Raw genomic sequence first — 25,816 nt, forward strand, 5'->3', positions numbered from 1 at the left:
ATCAAATATTATTGGTCTAGATTGACCAATCAATGCCTACTCTATCCGAAAATATAGTGATATGTCGAAGATGATTGAGAGAGTAAGATTAGAGAGCAGTAGATATAATAATGATGTATATTTCTAAATTATATATGGTTTGTTACACAAGTTCAATGTATATTTACATGAGAATCACATTTACAATCATATAAATGTGAAAAGAAGTTGTAAATCAATATGGCATGAAAAGAAGTTGTTCTTCATCGTTTCACATTTTTTTTAATAGAAAGCATATTACATATTATTAATTTATTATCTATATATAATAAAAAGAGAATTTTGACGTCACAAAGTTGATTTTTGATTATTTTGTTTTACAATATATAATTGATACTTGCGAAATACTAGCATAAAGTTACTTGTAGCTGGGCAGTAGTTATGTGGTTGTGGTTTGAGTGGGGTGTCTTCTCGGGTTCAATTCTAGGCTATGAAAAGAAATATTTTCTTCTTTTTTTATCTGTTCAAAAAACGATATCCTTATAGTAAATATCTAATTTCATTATAAGTAGATCCACATTAGTTTGTAAACCAAGTTTTGCAACTTATTTACATGTGGATAATTGAGATTAAACAAAATATAATTATGACACTTGTTTGAAAGGCGAATTACAATTCATAACCTTGATAACTATTTGTCATTTTAAATTTCGATTTAGGTCCCGAATTAGACCAACACGCCCGCCTCATGCATAGATAACTAATTATCTTTTGCGAATCAACTTATTTACATGTAGCTATTTTATAACGGGTGGGTGATTCTTCAAAACATTACCATTTCTTACGGGAAAAAGGTACTTAACGGTGACATCGATTTTTAGAACACTTGTCACATAACAACAAACACTTGTACTAAGGTACTTAATGTCCCATACTTAAACCATACAACATAAAAAACACAATACTTGCACTACTATTTGACTATGTTGCCTACCACATAAACCAACCATTATCATACAGTCAACTACATGATATCAACCGGGGTAACCTTTTTGACCCTTGTTGTGGACGAGCCAGAAGACGGTTCACCACCAGCCGGCACCATTGCTCCATCGGTTCCCCACATATCCATCCAAGGCAGTGCCCACCCGTCCCACCCTTCGTCAGCGTTCCATCCCAACTGACCATACCCTATAAACACAACAAATCATTATGGTTATAACTTATAACTTACAAAGACAATCTTTAGCATTGACCCAAAAAGTCAAAACCATAGTGGCATATTCATGAAAGTTGTACTTAAAAACATGTTTTAAATTGGAACGACTGATTACCTGCGTTCTCAAGGGAACTGAACCCATCGCTCCAACCGGGCATGTACTTGTCCGCGTTGACTTTCCAGTTTTCTTCAAACCCATCTAGTTCATCTAATAATTCACACAAAATAATGTCATGGTCAACTCATCAAAGAAAAAAGTCAAACTTTTCAAAAGGAAACATACCTTCGTTAAGATTATGTAGAATTTGCAAGGAATCCTCTTTACCACTCGGGTCTCGTCTTTTCGTTAGTGTATGACCCTTTACAAACATAAATGAAAATATTAACAAAAAAGATATATTTTTTCAAGAAAAGAAATGGTCTTAAAAGCTACAAATTTAAGCATAAATGAAAATATTACAAAATCATTACATAATCATTATATTTTCAAGAAACAAGAAATGGTCTTAAGAGAATAAAAGCTACAAAAGTTATTTCGTATATGAAAAACTAAGAAAAATTATATCTATTTTGAAGAAACAAGAAATGGTCTTTAAAAAGCTACAAAATTTGAGCACAACTGAAATTAGCAAATTCATATATATTATCAAGAAACTATCAAGAAACAAGAAATGATCAACAACTACAACATTTATATCATGAATGAACATTTAACAAAATCATATATATTTTCAAGAAACAAGAAATGGTCATTAAAGCTACAAAACTTAGATCATACATTTACTTTAGAAATTACAAAAATATATTTATATGGATATATGATCAAGCAAGATGAAGAAGAAGTTGCATACCTTTTCATTTATTCCTCTCGAGATTGTATGTGTTGCTTCACCAACAGTCTTATCTTCTTCTTTGATTTCCAGAAGAACCATCTGTACACGCGTAAATATTGCATTTAAGATCACATAATATTTATATTCCAATAAAAAAGATTAATCAAAATACAAGATTTATGCAAACACATACCCCATCACTACCGGTTCTATGACCGATAGAAGAACTGTAGTAAACTCCATTGATACCACCATATGCCACTCTTCTGAAGCTAAAACCACTGGAATCTGTAGATAGTTTTTATTATAGACTATGTTAGTTGTCTCATGAGTATTAAAACTAATGGACTATATTAGTTATCTCATGACATTGTTATATAGATGAGGGTAGTCTAGTGTTAATATGGTAATTATATATTATATATACGTGCCCTGTTTGCGGTGCACGGATATAATGTTATATGTGCGCCCTCGGGTGGACAAAAGTGAAATAGCACTAATTTTGACATTATTTTACTAATCTCGTGAAAATAACGTTAAAAGTGGCGGAAGGTTAATTAGGTATCATGTGGTGGCGTTGATAGCCGCAAGACAAGGGTACATGCTCCGATAGGCGGTGTCCCGATGGTTGAGTGTTATGTGCCTTATGTCCAAGGCTTGATGCAAAACTACTATCGAGCCCGGGGTCTCACCAGAAGAAGCCTCTCTATTCCTAGGGGGTAGAGGTAAGGTTGTTTACATCTTACCCTCCTCAGACCCTACCATAGCTTTGTTATTGGTGGGATATACTTGAGTATGATGATGATGATGATATATTATATATACTTTATACTTTATGTTAACATAAGATATGTGTGTAATTACAATATTAACACTTGAGTTCCCTCGCCTATGCATAATGTCATGAGTATGGGTGCAAACGAGCCAAGCTGAGCTTGACTAGGCTAGAGCTCGGCTCGTTTCGAGCTCTATTTTCAAAGCTTGAGCTTGGCTCGTGAGTAGATTTTCAAGCTCCAGCTCGATCGTTTACTGTTAATTAAATAATTAATTAATTATATATTTATAATTATATTTATATACTTTTTATTCAATTATAATTTTATGTTTAATATAATATATATTATTTAGTTTTTTTTCATGACAATATATATATTAATTAAGAATTACTAAATATATATTAAAATTTATAAAATGTATGGCTCGTTTAGGCTCGTGGGCCAGCTCGGGCTTCTTAAACGAGCTTACTTGCGAGTAGCTCGCCTCGTTTGCACCCCTAAATATCATATTGAAATGAAATTCAAATGCTTGAAGAAATACGTACCATGAGGTTTATGAGCTGGTGTTTTGCTGACTGCTACTTCTTTGCCAGTAGCCGAATCATGGTCATCGTTGTCTAATTCCTCAATCGTTATCTCCTTCCTCGACCCGAAATGGCTATCGAATGGTTCGGTGAAGAAGGGGTCATCAAATGGATCCTTTCCACCAAATAATTTAGACATTTTGCTCCAATCAATTCAGGAATTCTACAAATAAGAACAGTGAAAATATTTGATTAACCGATTTTTGTATGATAATATATAATCCGGAACTAAGGGTGCAAACGAGCCAAACTCTGCTTTAGCTCGGATTGATAAAAAGCTCGAAATAAGATCGTCTATTTATCAAACCTGAGCTCTGTATGCGAAGCTCGTTTAAGCTCGTTGAGTCTTAACAAAGTTTGAGCAATTTTGGACTTCTATGTAACACTTCACACCGAGCTCGAGCGGAGCTCTGGCTCGTTTAAGATACCAAACGAGTTCCAGCCGAGCTTAGACAGTTAGACTAATTTAATGTTTTCTCTAAATATATACAAATAATAAAAAAAATTGTATATATTAAGTAACTATTAATTAATAAGTAATAAACAATCCGAGCCCGAGCTTGAGTTAATTAATAAGTAATAAACAATCCGAGCCCGAGCTTGAGAAAACAACTGGGCTCGACTCGTTTACACCCCTAGATACATATTTCATAAACACATGCCATTAGTTTCAAACTTTACAAAGATGGAAAACCAAAAAAATATAACATTAGATAGTTATTTTAAAACATAAACACAGTGCAAACAAATTTTAAATAAACAACTTGCCTTGAAACTTCTAAGCACAAAAGCAGAGTTTGGTTATGTGAGAACAGAGGACAAAGATGATCAAATAATAATAATATAACAACCAATGAAGCTTCCAGAAAACAGAAGATAAGAATTTGGAAGTGTGAGTGAGATTTAGACCCACTGACCAATCAAATAATAAGCTAAATAACTTTATCTATCAAGTATAAAGTTATTTTTTTTTCTTTTTTTAACAATCAATGAATCAAAGTGCCTATTTAAAAAGAAATTTAATAAAAGTGTACGAAACATGCATTAGTTTTTTTTTATGTTATTCATTCAAGTTTGTACCAATATAATATTCATTTTAATATAACTTTTATTTATTTTACTTTTTCATAGTTTACAAATATGTCATAAAATATATTTTTTCAATTTCAACTTTGGTGTCTTATACTTTTCATTTTTTACATGTTTTTGTTTAATATTTACGTTTGAATTTAATGAGTTAACGCGCTGCAACGCATGTGCGTCGTTGAATGTTATGTCTATTTTCCCATTTAACAGACTCATCGCAACACGTAGATGTTAAGTTGACTTAGTTATTTTTTTCAATATTTTATGTTTCAGTCTAATTTTTGTGTGTTTAACACGATGCAATGAGCGTGTGTGGTTCAACTTTTTTACGTCTACTTTACGTTGAATTTTCTTAATGGTTAATGTGAGTTACTGACTACGAGTAAAGTGGATATGTAAATATATTTTCATGGCAGTTTGCATTCTTAATGCTTGTCATTATGTTATTGTTGATATAAATTAGTTTTTTTCTTTTTTATATAAGGAGTTCGACTTGACTCTTTTATAACACCGACCAGGGTATTGGCCCAATAAGGTACAACTATTCCATACTTCGAGTAAACAGTCTAATTCCATGTCTTATGGGAACGTAGTGTCATAGTTAGTTTCGAAAAGACTAGAATATCCAGCTACTCGTGCAACAAAGACTACAGCCACACCTGCCACCTCTCTCCCGATGACTGACTCTCCTGAAAAAGCTGTGGACACAGCAACAGACTCTTTCTCATCAACTGACTCGGTGGGGGATTCATTCTCTTACTCATTGCCAACCAGTTCTTCCTCTGCCTTGGCATAAACAGAGCTAACTTTCCTTGAGACTACTTCTGGAACATCCCTATCCTTCGATCGAGACTGCCGACATTACTCGTTATGAGGCGAGGATAGGCATCAGATGACTTCACTTGAGACCACTTCTTCTTAGTTAAGTAAAGAACGCTACCGGCCCTGCCATCTTGCTTTACAGACCGACCGCTGGAACTTTTTTTCTTATGTTATATTGCCGGGTCGGCTACCGCATCTCTCTTCTCACGGAATCTTCTTATACGTTGATACACGAGTTGGACAGAGAGAGGTAGGCAAAGGGAGAAGCGGCCACGCCCTGGGTAGTCAACCATATCAGGTTCTAATTTCCCGTACTTATCTTCCTTTCCTTCCTTGTCTTGTAACGTATGAAGCACCAGACTCAGTCCACAGGAACCGGCTTTACGGGTTGCTTTCGATTTGGCATTCTCCTCCCCTTCCTGCTTTATTGGCATTAGAGATCTTGTGAAAAAGTCCGATCCTTTTTTTTCCAATTAGCTTTTTGTGACCATGTAATAGAGTCGGTATCTATATATTCATCTAAGGATATATCTTTCATTACAATAGTTACATGGCAGGTCGGTTTTTGTATCGCAAAACTACGCCCGCGAGCTCGATGTTTTAATCTCTTCATGATCGTACCTTTATTTACTTCGGCTTTACTAATCACTAAATTGGCTTCACTTGAACCCATATTGGAACTAGCATTTGCTGCTGCCGAATAAACTAATTTAAAAATGGGATAACATGCTCGATAAGGCATGAGTTCTAATATCATAAGTGTTTCTTCGTAGGAACGCCCCCGAATTTGATCAATTACTCTTCGCGCTTTGTGAACAGACATAGATATATGTTGACCTAAAGCGTATACTTCTGTTGTTCTCTTATTTAACATAAAGTTCGTCTCCTACTAATCAATGATAGATATCTATATATATTATTATACATAAACAAACGTTTTTTAACGACGAGATCTATTATCGCTTTTTGCATGTCCTCGGAAATTTAAAGTAGGCGCAAATTCTCCTAATTTGTGTCCTACCATACGATCTGTTATATAAATAGGTAAATGTTCCTTTCCATTATGGATAGCAACAGTATGGCCCACCATTATGGGTATAATGGTAGATGCTCGGGACCAGGTTATTATTATTTCTTTTTCTTCTTTTGTGTTAAGCTTATTTATTTTTTTTAATAAATTATTGGCTACAAAAGGATTTTTTTAGTGAACGTGTCACATAAGAGCCAGCAAAGCTACTCATGCACCTGGAGCGAGCCACCTGGCGATTGAGGGGCAATCATATGCTTCTGTGAAAAAATGATCCTCTCATCGGTGTTCTACCGAACTGAACTAATAATAGTTTATCATTTAGAAAGAATGGCGAAAGAGGCCTCCTTGCATTGCCCAACTAGAGCGAAAAGCCTTATTGCGTTGCGGCCCTAAGTAGCTATGGGGTGTTGATGTACTTGGAACCTAGACCGGTTACCTAAGTATGGCGGTTCGGTAGCCGTTCAATGATAGCATGAGATCCTCGCTTCGGTAAGTTACAAGGATGAATGCAAATAGCAAGGCGGCTTTATAAAGCTCTAAAAAGGGTTGGTTAAGAACTATTGACTGTAAACGATAGCAGTTACAGTCACTCAATGGATATGCTCGCCTTTGGAATGAAGATGGATGAACAGGCACTTGAGCCTGGAACTGATGAAATTCGGGTAAAACAAGGAACCGGTCACTAAACCGGGGGGCCTCTAAGCTTGTGGGTGAAAGAATCATGCACTCATACCCCCAAGAGTTTATACTTATTATCTGCTATAAAGAACCAAAGAAAGGATTGACTCACTCCTAAGGTACTATTACCCCTACCAGCCATATGGACACAAAGAAGAAGCGCTCTAGCGCGGATGACATCTACCAATTGCCCAAAGCGTTCAAACCAACCCAATAGGAGAAATTAATAAGATAGTTAAACTTTTATAAAAGTTTATATAAATCATTTTTAAAATAAAAAAGATAATAAGATAAAATAATTAGTAGTTAAGATTATAAATTAAAGAACAAGAAAGAAATAATGAAAAAGGAATATAGAGATAGAAATGAAGAATGAGTTGTGAGAGGTTTTGGAAAATAATGGATAAAATTAAGAAATTATGTTTTTTAATTAAATTTTAAAGATGAAGATGGAGAATGGAATGGAAATGCTCTAATAAGTCGATTTTAACCGTTTACTTTGTAACAGTTCTATTAAGCCCAATTAGAGGTGCACAAAATACCCGGTTCCGGACCCGACCCGGTGTACCCAACTTGTAACCGGTTCCTACCCGTACCCGACTCGCAGGTAGGACTAGGTATAGGATTTCTCCTCGAAGCCGTTCTCGGAACCGGTGGAACCAACACTGGAGATAGCCGATCAAAACCCGACCATACCATACCCGAAAAAACCCAGTGGAACCGGTCAAATACCCGACTATACCCGGAACCGGTTCCTACCCGGACCCGGTCTTGACTTTTGTTGTTCATACCCGGTTCCAGGTTCCTTTTCAATACCCGGTTCGGGTATGACTGGGTAATGGAAATCCCGTGTCGGGTTCGGGTCCATGCATCGTCTCTAAAAACCATACCCTATGTATCGAGGTCGGGTCGGGTATAGAACCAAGTACTCTAAAACCGGGTATTTGAATACCCTATTTTTGGGTATTGAAAAACCATATTTTCGGGTGTTTCTGGCTTTTTTCGGATATATATTGAATTTTTTAAGGGGTTGCACATTCTAGTATTATTTTTATGGTATTTTTCGAGTAATATCGGGTATTTGAAAAACCCGGTTCCTGATATTTGTAAAAACAGGTTCGGGTATGGAACCGGTTCAGGTTTTCGGCTATTACCGGGTACAAATCGGGTCGCTTCCAGGTAAGGTCGGGTACGGTATTAAACACAAAAAAAAAACAGTTCTAAGTTTTTTTGTCGGGTTTGGTTCCGGGTTCGGTTTTTTTCATCTCTACCTCGAAGCCCAAATGAGAGCATTTCACAAGTTTGGGCAAACTTAAAGGGCCGATAATAATAAAACAAAAGAAAAATAAAAAATATAAATCGAACACACCTAGCAGCCCACTTATTCCTCTTCGTTGCCATTTTGCATTAGGGTTTCAGCCGCTAACTTCCTTTGTCGCCATGGGTCGTATGCACAGCAAAGGGTATGTTAATGTTATATATGCTTAATTACATTCATATATATATATATACATATATGTTCTGATATCGCATTGTGATTTGTTTGTTGATTTTAGTAAGGGTATATCGGCTTCAGCTAAGCCGTACAAGAGGAGTCCACCGAGCTGGTTGAAGATCTCATCTCAAGATGTAACAATATTATTACTAATATTATTTTACACTTGTATAATAATTGTTTTGTTTTGTTAATGTGTTTAGATTGATATATAGACATTGCAAAAGTGTGATATTAATATAACTTTAATTGTTAAGGTTTAGGATTTAAACAAAATTAAAATTAGTGTTTAGTTTAAACTTTGATTTAAAGGTGTATGATTTGAGAGAATGTGTGCCTTTTATATTTGAGATTGAGCACTGTGTAAGTAGGGGCGCAAACGAGCCAAGCCGCTTGAGCTTGAATCGATAAAAAGTTCGATACAAGCCGGGCTTTTTTGAGCTCGAGCTTTGTATGGGAAGCTTGTATAGGCTGATCTAGCCTTAACGAGCTTTTTTGTTTTTTTAATTATACTTGTTTTGGATTTTTATGCTTTAATTTCACAATTTACACTGCACGGCAGAGTTAGAGTCGAGCGTTGGCTTGTTTAAGGTACTACACCAGCTCGAGGCGAGCTTAGGCTTGTTTAAGGTTTTTTTCAAAATTTTTATGTGTATTTAAAAACATATATATGTTAACTAATAAATAGTAGACGAGCTGAGCCGGATCCTTTTAAAAACAATCCACGAGTTTAAGTTATAGAAAAAAGTCCAAAACGAGCTCTTGGAAGTCAAATCGAGCCAAGCTCGGGCTCGGCTTGTTTACACACCTAAATATAAGTTACACAATTATATTTGAGTTTTTATAATCGGGTAGACACATAGGAACCAAAATTTTAATTTAGTGGCTGTTATAGTTTATCTCTCTTTTTTGTTAGTAGAATGTTATATGCTTTTGCAATGATATGATTGTAGTTTTGATAATGCTACTGTATTGCACATGCTACTGTATCGTACAGTTTGATGATTTCGTTACTGCTTAACTTTTTTTAAGCACACAAATCAAAAGTATCGACTTTAGTTGGCAATTGATAGCTAATTTAAACTGCCTTATTAATCAGGTTGCGGATAACATCTGCAAGTTTGCCAAGAAGGGTCTAACACCGTCCCAAATTGGTGTTATTCTTCGTGATTCTCACGGGATTGCTCAGGTGAACAGTGTAACCGGAAGCAAGATTCTTCGTATATTGAAGGCACATGGTATGCGTTTCTCTTATTATTTGTCACATTATAAATAATGTAGCCTGTGTTTTCGAACGTATTTGTTATTGGTTATAATATCTTATTATATGATAACAGGGCTTGCTCCTGAAATCCCTGAGGATCTGTATCACCTAATTAAGAAAGCGGTTGCTATCCGGAAGCACTTGGAGAGGAACAGGAAGGACAAGGATTCCAAATTCAGGCTAATTCTTGTTGAGAGCAGGATTCATCGTCTTGCTCGTTACTACAAGAAGACAAAGAAGCTGCCACCTGTCTGGAAATAGTACGTCTACTGCTTTTAAAATCTTTACTTGCTTTCATTGCTATCTTTATTTTTTTTAGTTTTATTGATTTAATTGAATGGTTTGGTCATTATTTCATGTGCACGGGGTTGAAATGTGCAACTTTTTCTAGTTTTGTTATAACTAAGTAGCAACGTTATTTCTTTGATAATCAAATCATTTTGGATTAGGAGGGGTTGTTTGTTCTGTTTGCATAGATATCGCTGATATATCGATCACCAATATATCGGTTATATATTGGTAATCGGTCCATTGTCGATATATAAATCAGAATATCGATACCGATAATATCGACGATATTGACCGATATTTGAACGATATATCACTGATATTATCATTGTTTTAAGTCTTATTTATCAACTTTTAGTTTTTAATGTTAGTGTTTTAAGTGTTAATCAATTCTTACTTGCTACGATTGTTTGTGTTTTGCAATTTGCAAAAGGTAATTTGTTGATGGTAGGAGACTATATTGAATTATTAGTGTTAATTTGCTATATATATATATTTTATAGAAACATAGATATTATATCAACATAGCAGGTAGGCGGGCAACAAGCTGCGCCGCCACCCCTTTCTATATATATGAATTTTACATGATATTAAATTTACCGATATCTCACTGCGATAACCGATATCTTAGATATCAGTCCATGACCGATAGCCGATATTTTTCCGCAATAACTGCTTAGCTGTTCGGTACACTTGACATGTTAATTTGATACTTTTTATCGTTTGCTTTAAAAGGTTTGCTTCTATCGTTTTTAGGAGGTTTAGTCTGTTCTGTCAGCATACATGTTCTGATGTTCTTTATAATCATACTCTTGAATCTACACTGTCCTCGTTTAAAACTGGTTTTTAGGAGTTTTAGTGTTTTGTTTGATTCATATGACATTGGCTCTTATCATTTTTTGGTGTGTGTTAAGCATCTTAGGACAAGTTATTGGTTGTTTGAATATTTCTAAATTGTAGTTTTGTTAAGCTACCAATTAAAGCAAGATTCATTCTTTGATTGGAATAAAGTTAATACTTTTTTACTCACACAACATTACCTTATTTTTGCAGTGAGTCGACTACCGCCAGTACTCTCGTGGCCTAGATTCTTTTACAAGCTGGAACAAGAGTTTTTTATTTTTCAAGAGGACATCTTTATTTTTTAGCATGGATTTTTCATCTGTATGAATTTTTCAACATAAGTCATTTACAAAGTATGTTTTTTGGATCATTGTAGTTACTAAGCCGGGTAAAGATAGATATATCGAGCTCTCGTTAAACTTACCTGCTCTAAATCGTCTTTTAAATTGGCTAACCAAGAAAGATGATAAAACATTTGGCTTACCAAAAGCCGAGGATATTTGACTGCCAAAGAAATCTTTATCAGGCCATCATCCAATAGTTTGTCCAAAATCTAGTATCTTGACCAGTCCTGATATGTGTTTTGAATGTCGAAAAAGACATCACATTCCGCTCATCTAATTTAGCGAACAACTTACACATAGCCGGCCACACCTTCCCACCTTAGATGATAGCGGTCTGGTAAAAGTAATACTTACATGTTTGTCATTCCTAATTGTCAATCTACAACATATGTATAAAATATAATACTAGCTTGGGTCAAAAACTCTATTAAAGTCATGTAAAATAATTGTTTCACTTTGACCGTAATTTGCTCAAATTAAAATCATATAAAGTCAAAAGACTAAAAAGCCACTGACTTCTTTTCTTTTTATTAGCTTAACCTGTATTCGCCTTTCGGACTCTATATTAGACCAAGTGTAATGAGCGTCAACCACCTTTATATTACCGGGGCGGGGCGTCACATTCCATTACACTCCAAACAAGTTGGCCGCCACCCCCTCATCGCCACTCCAAACAAAAGCCAACCACCGCCTTTTTTTTTTGTTTCTTGGTTCGGGTACGGAAACTAACTGATCGTTCTTTTGTTTCTTGGTTCTCTTTGTTCGGGTACGGAAACCAACCGATATCCCGTAGACTCACCGACTCTACGCTCGAGTTTTACCGACCGACACCACCACATTGGCCCACCTCAAATTTTATAACTTGTTTTGTTTTATATTTGGTTTTAATTTTTGATACAATGACGCACGTCACCGAAACCAACCGAATTCGTGTCGACTTACCGACTCAACACTTGAGTTTTATCACCATTTGAGCTTTACCAACCTGTCTGACGCAACACGCCAGGTAAAAAACTAGTTTGTTCAAAAAAAACCCGAATCCGTTTTATCCGAAATTTCAGATTCGGAGTGATTTTGAGAATTTATGGATATTTGATGCTTTGTTAGATTTTAGACCACCGTCAGTCACTGCATCATAAACCACCGTCGGCCACTGTGGTTATCTATCCACAGCAAGCAAGCGGCGGAGTGAGTCCGTACAAAAAACCGATGCTGGCAAGCCTAGCTGGCGGCACCTTACGCTACTTACGTGTTTCTTCACCTTCACTTCCATTTATTATTATATCCTCCACTTCTTCTTCTTCTTCTTATTATTATTATTATCCAGTCCCCAAATTATATGCACTAACCCTAACCTCTACCATCATGGATTCAATTAACAACGGCGTCAATACTCACAGAACCTCTTCGTTCTCTACGGCTTCCGATCGATCTTCTAGAAGGTAATTAGTTAACTAACTCTTTACGCCGTCAATTTCCTACATTATTACTTATTATTATTAGCATCAGTGTCAATAGAATTAGGTCAAATTTCTATATCATTTTACTATTTTAGGCTTTGTGCAGTGTGTTCAACGAATCGGATTTCGGATATTTGAGTTCGAATTCGGTTTCAGTAAACAAAAAATAATCTGTTTTAATGTGAAGTACATTTACAACAACATCCAAAACATCATAAATATTCAAAGTGTTAACGTCCACTTACATGTTCATATATCAACTGATAAAACTGTTATAAATTAATTCAGTTTTTAGTCTTTAGAACTTAATAGACTTCTGTATATATATATATATATATATATATTTTATTATAAATGTGTGTGTGTGTATTTAATAGAAATAACATGTATAAGTTGAATTCGAATTTCGAATTGAATATGAAATCATAGATTTGTATTCGGTTACTAAACACCACTAGCGTATAACTAAGTTGAATAGTTTGATTTGAGTGATATACGATTGCCATAAAAGGTTTTGCACAGCTTTTCTGATATAGGTTTTACTGCTTTGCCATGGATTTTGTAAACAATTCAGTTTGTTTCGTCAAATTTTTATAGTTTGGTTGAGTTGAGTTTGAATTATGTCAAGATTGAAGAGTTTTGGTATGTTTTATTTATTTTAAATTAGGGGTGCAAACGAACCGAGCGGAGCTCAGGTCGTTTTAACTTACACAGAGCTCGAGCTCGGCTCATTTTGATCTCTATTTCTAAAGCTTGAGCCCGGCCCGTGAGTAGTATTTTAAGCTCGATCTCGGCTTGTTTACTGTTTATTAATTAATTAATTTTTATACATTTATAAGTGTGTGTGTGTATTTCAATTATAATTTTTTATATAATATATATAGCTATTTTTTATAACATTATATATATTATTTAATATTTATTTAACACACACACATGTATATTATGTAAAAAAGATTATAAGTAATAGGCTTGTTTAGGTTCACGAGCCAGCTTGAGGTCGATTACGAAGTTCGGGCTCTGTCTTGTTAAGCTCAGATCAATCGAGCTTTTTTACGAGGCGATCTCGAGTAACTCGCTAGCGGCTCAGCTCAAGCTGAAAATTTTAATTTCATTAAAGTTTTTGATCGGAAACAAAAGTGAAAGAAATTTGTAGTGGAGACGTGTCATACGCATTGCCATTTGTAGTGGAGATGAGTTCTTACTCATCGTTTCGTCTGACAAAAACCTTACATTCTCTTACAATCCCATAGATTATAAAATCCACCACCATTTGCATTGCCGGTTACCCCTATTGTATTAGAAAAAAACTCAGCCCCCTTGTGATTTAAGATCCATATTTAGCACCATTCTTGCAAAACATCCACAACCACATCTTCACTATTCCCGTTTATAACCGTTACAAGTTGATTTATTGGTTGCAGTGGCGGAGGAAGAGAATCAGCAATGAAAGCAGGTCGTGGCAGGTCAAGAGGGCGAGGCGGAGGTGGTAGTGGACAAGATAGAATTGATGCTCTTGGAAGACTCTTGTAATTATTATGCATTTTGTTACAGTTTCATTTTTTGCACTTAACATGATACAAACATGGCAAATGATATAAACTCATTTTGGCAACATTTTCAGGACCCGTGTCTTGAGACACATGGCTCCTCAACTGAATTTAAATATGAGGAGTGATGGGTTTGTCAAGGTTCAAGATCTTTTGAATCTAAACATGAAAACATTTGCCAATGTTCCAATAAGCTCTCATACAGTTGATGATGTTAAGGAGGTTCGCTTGTTATTAGCTATTTTTATTCGTACAAGCGTTCTAGTTCTAAAGACAAGTAACCTAAATTCTTTTGATACTATTTTGGTTTTAATATATTTCAGGCTGTCAGAAGGGATAATAAGCAACGGTTTAGCTTGCTTGAAGAAAATGGGGAGCTTTTGATTCGTGCAAACCAAGGTCATACAGTAATGGTAATCAATCTTTTGATTCAATTCGCTTTTGAATGTTTATATATAATTCTTTTTACGACTTTCAAAATTAGGATCTTTTTTGTGTAATTTGTTGTAAGAATTATTGTGTTTGGTTGGCAGTTGGTTGAAACAGAAAGTTTACTTAAACCGATCCTTTCAGCCGAAGAATTCCCTGGTAATAAAACATTAATTAACACATTACAGCTTCTCGGAGTCTTGTATCTTGTGTTGATCTTTTGTGTTTTTTAATGTTCAGTTTGCGTTCACGGAACCTACAAAAAGAACTTAAAATCCATCTTGGAGAGCGGTCTCAAACGCATGCAAAGGCTACACATCCATTTTGCTTGCGGGCTCCCAACTGATGGTGAAGTAATTAGTGGTAATTTTCACTTCTCTCGTACATATATATGACCCGTAAACTAGAATAATGTTTGGTTATAAAAATTTTGAAACTTTTTATTGCTGCAGGTATGAGGAGAGATGTCAATATCTTGATCTTTCTTGATGTTAAAAAAGCGCTTGAAGGTAAAATTACCAATATACCCCTGTCGTCTACAAGGATTCATGGGCATTCATATGGTTGTTTTGTAGGGGGGATGAAGCTTTATATATCAGACAACAAGGTGATATTAACAGAAGGTTTTGATGGTGTTGTTCCTGTTGAGTATTTTGAGAGGATAGAATCTTGGCCTGATAGGAAACTTATAGCTTTGGATCAAAACCTTTAGTCACAAAAGATGAAAATGAGACATGTAATTTCTATTTTAAAAGGCACATCTTTTTAGTGCAAGTGAAATCTTTATATTGTAACAACAAAGTGATTTTGTTTTTGTCCCCTTATTCACTAGTTCATGAATTTATTAAGAAATTGCGGTTATAAAAAGATGCCCAACAAAAACCCGGTTCCGGACCTGACCTGTCGTAATGATTAATGTTTCGTGACTCCTCAACCCAAAATCTAAGATATTATAAAATTCTTTAACCCGTAATCTAAAAGTTTTTTTTTGTGTAATCACCGATCCTAGCCTTTTATACCGACTCGTATTTATGTTCATGACCCGGTGAGTTAACGTGTAATCTCGGGTTAGTTTTGATATTCATTTATGTGCCTTTTCATGTAAGTCTTAAATAATATGTTATCGACAATCACAAGTTATATGAAGGTAAGGAATAACATCTTTTCACCTATTATCGGTACCATACCGAGCACAACTGGTATTTTCAATAATACTAAACCGGAAAATATATGGTTTTACTTGTTTTGGTGTTGGAAATTCGGTCCGTATTGATCTCATCTCTGTATTCCGCCAGTACTTATGAAAGTCTTAACTACAAGCCTCAAATCTTCAACTCACAAGTTTTATACAAGCCTGCTAACTCGTTTTAAACAAACTCAAATTGATTTAATCCAATCAATTTTTTAGTGAGAATCCCAAAAGAGTTGTTTGCTTAAAAAAAATTGACGGAGCCCCTGTGTTTTGCTTAATAGTGTAAATTTACCGTTTGCGCCCAAAAATTTGATCCCATCCCCTCTTGTTTATGAATATTTTTATACATATTGACTACCCCTCTCGACGTTTTCGTCCAAGTCTCGCCACTATCCATCGACCAACATAACAAATCCCGAATACAAGTAGAAAGCTTTAGGGAGTGAACATGATTGAAACTTGAAGGACAAAACATGAAGAACATAATACTAGGTTCCGATGGAACATACATACAATGATACATATACATACATCAATTTTCACAAGAAACCATTCAGTTGTGTTCTAGTCGGTGATTAGATTAATTAACCAAACCAACTTCAAAACATTACCTAAATCAATCCGAAAACCTTCAACAACTGTCATCGTACACAATTGCCCTAGATCTGTGGTGAATCCCAACATTATTCTTTCGCATAATCAAGGTAATATAATATTGATTTCTTTCAGATCTTGTTTTGCTTTATGAATTTATATATATACTGATCATGTATGTGTATTGGGTATGTATCACAAATCCATAATGCTAATTATAATTATAATTATAATTAGAGGTTATGTTAGTTAACTCAATTAAGCTACAAAATATATTTGTATTTCAAACTCCATTGTTTCAATCATGTTTTTTTTTAGAGAAATTGGTTTTAGAATAGTTGAATACTCATTCTATTGGATAGTAAGCTTTCACTTTCTTCATGGTCTAGTTGTATATATTTTTCATAATTTTTATATACCACTGTAAGTTAGACATAAGACTTTGGGGGTGTTTGGCCTAGCTTTTTTATCCTTTTTTTTACAATATAAGCTTAACTTAGTGTTTGGTTTAAGTTTTTTAAGCTTATGCTTATGAGCTTATATAAGCTAATTTGAAGATGGTTTTTTAGCTTATTTGTGTTACTCATTTGCCCTCAAATAGTGATGGATTAGTAATTACTGAAGCAAAATTAAAGAATGGTGGATTTAACAACTTATTAAGACACATAATCAACTTGTAGAATATAAGCTAATCCAAACACTTAAAAATAGCTTATCAAATAATAGAAAATAAGCTATAAGCTACTTTAAAATATAAGCATAAGCAAAAAAAAAAAAAAAACCAGGCCAAATACCCCCTTTAAATAGGCTTATTTTTTCAAAGATTGAAATAGGTTTTATGTTATGCAACCGGTATAATTTCGCTAATTTTGGGGGTGGGTGTTTCAGGTGTAAGTCATGTTTCATAGTATCTCAAGTATCGAGTCTTGGGTCGGTTATGAATCTGTCTTTTTTAATTTAAATATGCCATGTAAATGACTCTGTTAATTTCTTTAAACGTAGCCAAAGGGTGGACGAGGTTCGATAAATGATAGATGTTAGTAAAATTGGTATAAAGTTTGCTTCTTTCGGTTTTGAAAACAGTTCTTGGGAGTTGGATAGATTTTTTTAACAATTTCTGATTACTTTCCTTGTTTTTTTTATTGTTTTTTTTGCCGGCCCATTTTCACCTCCATTATTAAGCCCAAATTATGAATCTTGGAGTTTGAAGATGTTGAAATCTCGTAGGTTGACTCAGGGCTTGAGATTGAAATCACTTAAGTTAGCCTTGCTGCTCATTCTGTATAACCAACTTCTTGTTTTAAACATAGTACGATATGTAATGCTTTCATAGTTAGGATTTGATTTGATCTGAGCTGACCTGTTGTTAGCATAAGCTATTTTTATTAATTTGTTCCTGCGTGTTGTATTATGACTTTAACAAGCTTCTGGTTTTAATTGCTTATCCTTAGCTTAGGGTTGTAAACAAACCAAACAGACCGTGAACTTGTGTTCGTTTATTTAATAGATGAACGGACATAAAGAAGGAATTTCTTTTGATTAACTAAATGAACGAACACGAACAGAGGCCATGTTCGTTCAGTTGTCTTCATGAACGTTTGATAAGGTGTTCAGTTACGTTCGTATATGTCCATTTATGTTCGTTAATGTTTTTTTTTAGTTAACGGTGTTCTATAATTTTTAATGACTTTTCTAATCTTACCATATTTAACCAAGATTATTAACTGTAAAACACAAATATACATGAGTGTCATGTGATTAACTTATTTGTAAATTAACATATGAATATGAATGTTATAAAAAAAACACCAACACAAACTTGGTAGCAGGACTGAACCGTTGACATTGACCATTATCGATTAGACAAATCAACCGTTTAAGAACAAGTTCATTTCCTTAACGGACGAAGATAAACAAGAAATTTTGTTCGGTTAGGTGTTCATGAACCGCCCACTTGTCTGATAAAAGCTTAACAGACGAACATGAACAAGGCCTAATAGATGTTAGTAAAATTGGTATAAAGTTTGCATCTTTGGGTTTTGATAACAATTCTTGGAAGTTAAATAGATTTTTTTAACAATTTCTGATTACTTATTATCTAACACGACCCGTTTTCACCTGAACCAAATTGTACATTTTTTTTAATTTGACGCGTTCTGTCCTGAACCATCTGCCCGTTTTGCCATGCTAAAACTAACTGTCCAATATAAGTCACATTTATTTTTACCTTTCCGGATAATAATATGACATTTTTACCCTTTATTTCTACAGACAAGGATCTTCAGGGATGAGAGTGTGTTTTGGATGGCGACAGTTTCTTTTGTTCGTGATGCTCGTCTTCTTTTTATCCCATCTTCTCTCAGGTAACTAATATTTTTTTTATTTTTATTTCATATGCTCTTGCATATAATATGTTGATAAATAACATAACCGACTTGTTATCTCAGTTTTGGAGTTGCATCACGACTCGGCTAGTTCACACAAAACCAAATCCAAGAAATTTAATCATCTCGTTTTTGGACCCGCTGCTGGTGAAGGGTTGCCAAATCGTTTACAATGCGAAGGTATTAATTCCATTTATCCGTCACCAAGGGCATTTTAGTAATTTTACACAACTCACTTATATTTGTATCTTATAGACTTATAGACTTATATGTTACCATTTGTTGCAGGTAATAAGGCTATTAACAAGGCCCGCGTATCAGCTACCTCCAATATTTCAAACGGTGGTGACGGTGTTAGTTTTGTAACCGTTTTCACGGTTTACAACTCAACTGTCGGTGGAACATCAAGTGAGTCAACTATTGTGGGGAAAGTATCGTACAACAAGGTTGACCGGTCAGTGGCCATCTTGAACACATTCATAAATTTTATACAGGTACATTTTAACACACATATTTTAAAGCTATAAAAATTATGTTTTTATATCATTATATGAATTTTAAGTTATATTTTGCAGTTAATGATGCCTCAAAGTGATACGATTATCCTCACCGATCCGGCATCCAGACTTCCGTTAAAGAGAAACGGGGTGACGGTATTTCCCGTTCAAGGTGAATATTCACGAGACAAGTTGATGCTTCAAAGAATCAGGTCTTACATTGTAAGAGCACACTGCATTATCCCAAGTAATTTCATAAAAGACCAAAATACCCTCAACGAAGTTTTTGATAATTTTTGCAGGCTTTTTTAGAGTTAAAGCTTAAAGAGCAGTTACGAAAACCAGGAAAGAGAATTAATAATATTATCTTCACCGACTCTGACATCGCGGTAGTTGGTGACGTGGGCGAAATATTTAGCAAATATGGAGATTTTGACGTGGCGCTCACTTTTCGTAACAATAAACAGCAGCCGTTAAATTCAGGGTTTATTGCGGTCAGGGGTACCCCTGATGGGATTTTAAGGTATGTTTGACTTTGACCAATGTTTGACTTTGACCGACGATGATCTTCATTCTTTAACATTGGCAGAGGAAAGATTTTCTTGGAGGAAGTGTTGAAGGTTTATAGTTCAAAATACATGGAAGCTTCACGAATGCTCGGCGATCAACTTGCAATTGCTTCGGTTGTAAAGTTATATACTTCACTTGACGCAAAAGCATTTGGCGCACGCCAACCGTTTCTTGAAGATATTAATGGTGCATCTGTCCTCTTTTTGCCTTGTGCGGTTTACAACTGGACCCCACCCGAAGGTGCGGGTCAGTTTCATGGAATGCCTTTAGACATCAAGGTAAACCCGTAAACAAACACACTAAAATTATTATCCACATAATATGTTTGTTTTATAAAGTTAAAATGTATATTGATTTTACAGGTGGTTCATTTTAAGGGGTCGAGAAAACGACTTATGCTCGAGTCTTGGAATTTTTTGCAGTCTTCGTCTTCTAATGATTTATCGAATATGTTATGTCTTGTATTACGAAGCGGGCGGACAAAGTATGATTTTTGATGGAAAACAATTTGGCATAGATTGAATTATTATAGGTGTTGTTTTGTGCTATTTGAGTTTGATTTGATTCATTTTTTATATTTGTGTACTAGTTTTGATTTATTAAAGTTATATATAGGTGTTAATAGTTTATCTTAAAGATTTTAGTGTAAAGTGTTCTTTAAAACCTATTGTAGGAAGCAAAATCTCAAAAGTTTTTACGAACAAACGATAACAAATGTACCGAGTAAAATCTGAGTCGTATGGTAATAATGGTACGGTTTGGGGAGGGTAGGTTTGCGCAAACATTTTCTTTATTCCGAAAGATAGTGAGACTGCCTTAAACTATAACAACAATAATATAGTATAGATTTAGATTTAAAAACTATATATTTATTCGTGTGCTAAGATTTAGTCCCTCCTTTACATGTGTATTGATTTATTTTTTTAAAACTAAAAGTAAATTTCTATTTTGGCAAAAATGCCAAGTTTTTCATTTAATTAAAACATAATTATAACTTTACAAACTAATGGCGTATATGAGTGAATTGCGGTTTTCGTCCATGTGGTTTGTCCAAATATACGGTTTTAGTCTAATAGTTTCAAATTTGCGATTTTCGTTCCAGTGGTTTCATTTCACTTGCAATTAAATCTGAATTCATTAACCCCGTTAAGTCTGGTAGTTAAACCCATTAGCGTGCCCCTTATGTGAGGGGCATTTGCGTCCTTTTTCTCCCCAAATAAACCCAGTCGTAATTCGCATGTCCCCCCTCACGTGAGAGACCGGGTGTATTTGGGGAAAATAGGACAAAAATGCCCATCACGTGAAGGGTACGCTGATGAGTTCAACGGATAGACTTAACGGGGTTAATAAATTCGGGTTTAATTGCAAATGAAATGAAACCACATGAACGAAAATCGCAAATTTGAAACTATTGAACGGAAACATGGTTTACTCGCCGTATATATTATGTTCTACTTATTCAAGTTCCATAAAATGATACACCACCACAAAAACAATATCAATATCAATATCAATATCAAACAAAATCAATAAACCTAACAAAAAAAAGGCTGCAATTACTTCCAATTTCACCTCAATAACATGATAATTTGTAAGCAACAAAAACAATTAACAAACACCAACATCCTAAAACAATCATATGCAATTCAAAACCAACTAAAAAAAACAAATTTTGTGCAACAATCCATCAATGATCACTTCTTTTACCTGACCCATAGTAACTCACATACCATCTAACAAACTTCTTCAACCCGGTTTGAAGATCCGTATTCGGCTTATACCCAAACTCTCGTTTCGCTAAACTAATATTCGCGTGCGTAAACGGCACATCCCCGTTTCTCGGCAACTTCATCACCATCCGCCTCGCTTTCACCTTCAACAACCTCTCCAAAATCCCCACCAACTCCGAAACCGGGACAGGCGACGTGTTCCCCAAATTAAAAACCCGTAACTGCGCGGGCCCACGCTTCTTCCCCCCACTACCCGTACTCTTCTCCGCGGTATCCAAAGCCCCCAAACACCCAGTCACAATATCATCAATATACGTAAAATCCCGCGCTACCGTCCCGTGATTCGCCGCTTCGAAAATCGGTATCGGCTTCCCGTTCAAAATATCCCTAGTGAAAAAAAAATACGCCATGTCGGGCCGGCCCCACGGCCCGTAAACCGTGAAAAACCTCAACCCGGTTAACGATAACCCGTGTATATGATTATAAGTATGCGCAATCTCCTCGCCCGCTTTTTTCGTCGCGGCGTATAAACTCGCGGGTTGGTCCGTTTTGTCCTTTTCCGAAAAGGGTACTTTTGTATTTAACCCGTAAACCGAACTAGACGAGGCCCACACTATTGCAGGCTGCGGGTTCGCGTTCTTACAAACTTCTAGTAAGTTCACGAACCCGGCAATGTTACTATGGATATAAGAACCCGGGTTCACCATCGCGTACCGCACCCCGGCTTGAGCCGCTAAATGAACCACGTGCGTAAACGATACTAACTCGAATAATTTTTTCAACAAAACGTCGTCGTCTATGTCACCTTCGACAATAAACACACCACTTCTTTCTAGCAGCGCTTGACGAGACCTCTTTAGCGACGGTTCATAATAATCGTTAAAATTATCAACACCCAAAACACCATCGCCACGTCGTTTCAACGCCACGCTGACGTGGCACCCCACGAACCCGGCTGCCCCGGTGACCAACACCGAAAACCCATTTCGGGTTCGGATCCGGGCGGACGATTTGACCCGTTTTTCCCATGTGGGTCCCCCCCAAGACCGGGTTTTTAACGATCTACGAGAAAGATCCGATGATGGGTTTGCTGATGACGTGGAGGGTGACGTGGCGGATGGGGGTTTGAAGAAGAAGATCAAGATTAATCCGAAGAACATGAAGGCCCAGAATGTTAGCTTTGCGAAATGCCATTTGAATCTGTTGTGATTATTATGCAATGATGACGTCATCAAGATTATTATTTGGATGACACCCACCTGGAATTAAGCCCTAATATGATTAGGGTTTGATGGGTTTGATGAATAAATGGTGGGTTTTGAATCTTTAATGGATTTGAGGTGTAAAAAGATGAGAAAGATTGAATCTTGATGAAAAATGTGAAGGTTTCTTGAAGAAATGGTTGTGGGTTGAGAGATGGAATGAATATGAATAATATTGTGAAGGAATGGAAATGAAATAAATGGACTAATAAAGTCAAAGGGTGGTGTGATTATTAATAACAGATTAAGGAAAGAAATAATATTTTTTTAATAAATGTTTGTGAATTTGATTATGATTTGGTTTTAGGGGTTTATGGAATTGTGTGATTGGTGAAGGAGATCTTTGATTTTATAGGCTTTTGGGACTTCTGGTGGTGTATGATATTATATTGATATTGATATTGATATCTTGTGACATTTAGGCTGAGGGGTGTGGGGCGCTAACCTGGGCGCGTGAGCCCCTCCGCTCGCGCCCCCAGGCGCTAACCCCACACCACCAGGGCGCGAACGGGGCGCGAGCCCCCAGGCAGGCGTGAGTGTGGTCGCGGGAGAAGAGAGAGGAAAAGCTGGTGGGCCCGCCCGAAAGAGCCGTTGAGCTCCGTTTTTTTTTTAAAAAACCTTTAAAAACTCTTATATAATACCCCAAAATCAACCCATTTCAACCATATCAAAACACAACTTCAATCTCCAAACTCATATATAATATCCCAAACTCCTATATAATACCCAAAAATGTCTGGAAATTGGTACCCAAACCTAGATTCAGGTTATAGTTACGCCGAAGAATAAGAATAATGTTTTTTTAGTACTTTAATTTTTATTTTATTTTTAGATATTAATGTGTTTTTTTTTAATGTGTGTTTTTTTTAATAATTTATGAGTTTTTTTAATAATACGTTTTTTGAATATATTTATAAAAAAATAAAAAAAAAATCCGCTGGAGCCCCTGCTGGAGCCCCTCCACACCAGGGCCAGGGGCTCCAGCGGGGGCTCCAACACCCACCTTATCCAGTTTCTCTCTCTGCCACACGTCACAATATTATTGGCTGGAGCCCCCACTCGCGCCCCCGTTAGAGCCCCCCACACCCCTCAGCCTTACTAAATTTGTATGGGGGTTGTTACTTTTGGGATTCTGTGTTTGTTTTTACCTATAATAGTAATATTATAATCACCTTTTGAAATATATTCTTTTGGATAAATATAGAGTATGTTTTTTTATAATGGCAATGGATTTTATAACAAAAACAAGCAACTAGTGTTATATGATTTTCTTTTTCTTTTTTTTGCCAATTTTTGACATATGGGTAGGTTTTTGTTTTGCTAATTCTTGACATATGGTGTCTAAGAATATGCAGTGTATCACCATCTTGTTGGATGTTTTGTTATAGCTCTCTAGTAACTTGAGGACTTCTTTGATTGAGTTAAAGATTACATAATGTGAAAATCTACAGGCAGACACGTTTTGCAAATGGTTAGGAGACTAGAAGGTGATTTGCTGGTTTAAAAGCTTGATAACAAAATGCATAACCGAAGGAGTTGGTGTTGATCACTGTTGTGCTAATACGTCTTTAGTAGGGATCATATTTAAAGTCGTCCTATAATCAAAACAATTGACTTTTTGATTAACATTAATAATAACCCGGTTGTGGACATTCATATTTGTTTTAAGTTCTCATAATGAAGTGTTATCCTTCAACATTTTTTTAACTTTTATTAACCTTAATATCAAACATGAAGTGAAATTGAGTTTTGATACTTGATTACATGCTTTAAAATCTCTATTCAATTATAGAAAATCTCTATTCATGAAGTGAAATTGAGTTTTTGCTTCATACACATGTTCTTAGAGCCGAGGGTCTCTCTGGAAGCCACCTCTTTATTCCTTTGGATAGAGGTACGTTGTGCCTACATCCCACCCTCCCCAGACCCTACCTATAGCTCTGCTGTCGGTGGGATTTTACTGGGTATGATTGATTGATTGATTTATTCCAAATATTCTACTTGTGGAGATACAATTATAAAAACAATAAATGCTTCAAACTATAATTGGCAATGAATATGAGTGATAAATATGATATATTACTCAAGAAAACATGTATCACTAACTTAATTGTTTAAACTTGATTAATTATCAGCATTAAATGAAAACAAGTCAATTACTCGATTAGTGGTAACCAATAATTTTATTGCTAAATAAGGTACGATATATTTACTTTACTGTAACAAAAACACAATTAAAGGAAATTATACCAAAATCAATTCCCTCAATATATCACTAACTTAAAGTTCAATGTTAAAAAAAAAATCAATTCCCTCAATATAAATTGAGATTTTAAAGAATATTATTGTTTTTGAAACCGATGACAAAAAACATATTAGATTATTCAAGGGTCAAGTCGAAAACAAATAGTATTATTATATTAGATAGTTTATTATATCAAGACAGAGGGCAAACGAGCAACAAGCTGCGTTGTAAGCCCTTTTTGAATAACAAAACCAGGCTATTATCTGAGTCCATCTTGAATGGTTCATAACCGCTCAATTCTTTTACACCTTTTGTTGTTAACATGTGAAAGGGCTATTATTGTAGAGGGAACAAATGCAAGATATTTTCTCTTGGCATAGATCATAGATGTGAAATTATTTGTAAAGAAGGTTAGGTCTTAGTCTTCATATATGTCATGTGAACTACACACTAAATGTGGCATCCAATTCTCACATGACATGTCTTTTTCAATCAAATTTATAAAGTTTCATGAAACATGGGTTCAATCTCATTTTTAATTTTATTCAACTCAAACTTTGTTATTTTATTTTATTTTATTTTTCTTAATATTAAAGTCACAAGTTGAGGCATCCAATGTTCTGTGTGTTTATAAATGTTGGCATCATGTCCCATGCTTCATA

General features: G+C 35.3%; 4 protein-coding genes and 1 pseudogene across 4 annotated transcripts; 3 read left to right on the plus strand and 2 right to left on the minus strand.

Annotated features, from left to right (window-relative positions):
• Positions 1-910: 910 nt before the first annotated feature.
• Positions 911-3,644, minus strand: LOC143621060 (uncharacterized). The gene is made up of 6 exons (XM_077092594.1): positions 3,353-3,644; positions 2,225-2,319; positions 2,050-2,130; positions 1,482-1,557; positions 1,314-1,406; positions 911-1,170 (listed from the first exon to the last, which is right to left on the minus strand). Exons 1-6 carry the CDS (start codon positions 3,528-3,530, stop codon positions 1,004-1,006), a joined length of 690 nt encoding a protein of 229 aa, XP_076948709.1. The 5' UTR covers positions 3,531-3,644; the 3' UTR covers positions 911-1,003.
• A 4,753-nt stretch (positions 3,645-8,397) lies between these two features.
• Positions 8,398-11,253, plus strand: LOC143621061 (small ribosomal subunit protein uS15). Its single transcript, XM_077092595.1, has 5 exons — positions 8,398-8,470; positions 8,564-8,636; positions 9,602-9,740; positions 9,840-10,026; positions 11,108-11,253. The coding sequence occupies exons 1-5, from the start codon at positions 8,448-8,450 to the stop codon at positions 11,139-11,141; spliced, it is 456 nt and encodes a 151-aa protein (XP_076948710.1). The 5' UTR covers positions 8,398-8,447; the 3' UTR covers positions 11,142-11,253.
• A 1,105-nt stretch (positions 11,254-12,358) lies between these two features.
• On the plus strand, positions 12,359-15,475 carry LOC143621062 (uncharacterized). The gene is made up of 8 exons (XM_077092596.1): positions 12,359-12,683; positions 14,126-14,230; positions 14,326-14,473; positions 14,575-14,664; positions 14,785-14,839; positions 14,921-15,043; positions 15,133-15,189; positions 15,256-15,475. Exons 1-8 carry the CDS (start codon positions 12,451-12,453, stop codon positions 15,390-15,392), a joined length of 948 nt encoding a protein of 315 aa, XP_076948711.1. The 5' UTR covers positions 12,359-12,450; the 3' UTR covers positions 15,393-15,475.
• A 3,269-nt stretch (positions 15,476-18,744) lies between these two features.
• LOC143621164 (uncharacterized) lies at positions 18,745-20,441 on the plus strand. Its single transcript, XM_077092675.1, has 7 exons — positions 18,745-18,829; positions 18,914-19,030; positions 19,139-19,344; positions 19,426-19,569; positions 19,650-19,870; positions 19,937-20,195; positions 20,280-20,441. The coding sequence occupies exons 1-7, from the start codon at positions 18,754-18,756 to the stop codon at positions 20,412-20,414; spliced, it is 1,158 nt and encodes a 385-aa protein (XP_076948790.1). The 5' UTR covers positions 18,745-18,753; the 3' UTR covers positions 20,415-20,441.
• A 1,042-nt stretch (positions 20,442-21,483) lies between these two features.
• LOC143621163 (UDP-glucuronate 4-epimerase 2 pseudogene) lies at positions 21,484-23,254 on the minus strand (annotated as a pseudogene).
• Between the last annotated feature and the right edge of the window lie 2,562 nt (positions 23,255-25,816).

Source organism: Bidens hawaiensis, unplaced genomic scaffold (assembly GCF_021521415.1).
Source record: "Bidens hawaiensis isolate Kalapana, Puna unplaced genomic scaffold, B.hawaiensis_p1.1 tig00002772_1, whole genome shotgun sequence".
Lineage (NCBI taxonomy): Eukaryota > Viridiplantae > Streptophyta > Magnoliopsida > Asterales > Asteraceae > Bidens > Bidens hawaiensis.

What these genes read in the sequence shown, in the direction of transcription:
- LOC143621062 (XM_077092596.1), top strand. Translation starts at nt 12,451, where the DNA reads ATGCTGGCAAGCCTAGCTGGCGGCACCTTACGCTACTTACGTGTTTCT. An exon ending in ACCAAGGTCATACAGTAATG is followed by an intron (nt 14,665 to 14,784) that starts GTAATCAATCTT and finishes TTTGGTTGGCAG; the next exon opens with TTGGTTGAAACAGAAAGTTT. An exon ending in TGATGGTGAAGTAATTAGTG is followed by an intron (nt 15,044 to 15,132) that starts GTAATTTTCACT and finishes TTATTGCTGCAG; the next exon opens with GTATGAGGAGAGATGTCAAT.
- LOC143621061 (XM_077092595.1), top strand. Translation starts at nt 8,448, where the DNA reads ATGGGTCGTATGCACAGCAAAGG. An exon ending in TCGTATATTGAAGGCACATG is followed by an intron (nt 9,741 to 9,839) that starts GTATGCGTTTCT and finishes ATATGATAACAG; the next exon opens with GGCTTGCTCCTGAAATCCCT. An exon ending in CTGCCACCTGTCTGGAAATA is followed by an intron (nt 10,027 to 11,107) that starts GTACGTCTACTG and finishes TTATTTTTGCAG; the next exon opens with TGAGTCGACTACCGCCAGTA.
- LOC143621060 (XM_077092594.1), bottom strand. Translation starts at nt 3,530, where the DNA reads ATGTCTAAATTATTTGGTGGAAAGGATCCATTTGATGACCCCTTCTTC. An exon ending in ACCAGCTCATAAACCTCATG is followed by an intron (nt 2,320 to 3,352) that starts GTACGTATTTCT and finishes AACTATCTACAG; the next exon opens with ATTCCAGTGGTTTTAGCTTC. An exon ending in CGAGAGGAATAAATGAAAAG is followed by an intron (nt 1,558 to 2,049) that starts GTATGCAACTTC and finishes ATGTTTGTAAAG; the next exon opens with GGTCATACACTAACGAAAAG.
- LOC143621164 (XM_077092675.1), top strand. Translation starts at nt 18,754, where the DNA reads ATGAGAGTGTGTTTTGGATGGCGACAGTTTCTTTTGTTCGTGATGCTC. An exon ending in CATTCATAAATTTTATACAG is followed by an intron (nt 19,345 to 19,425) that starts GTACATTTTAAC and finishes TATATTTTGCAG; the next exon opens with TTAATGATGCCTCAAAGTGA. An exon ending in ACCCCTGATGGGATTTTAAG is followed by an intron (nt 19,871 to 19,936) that starts GTATGTTTGACT and finishes TAACATTGGCAG; the next exon opens with AGGAAAGATTTTCTTGGAGG.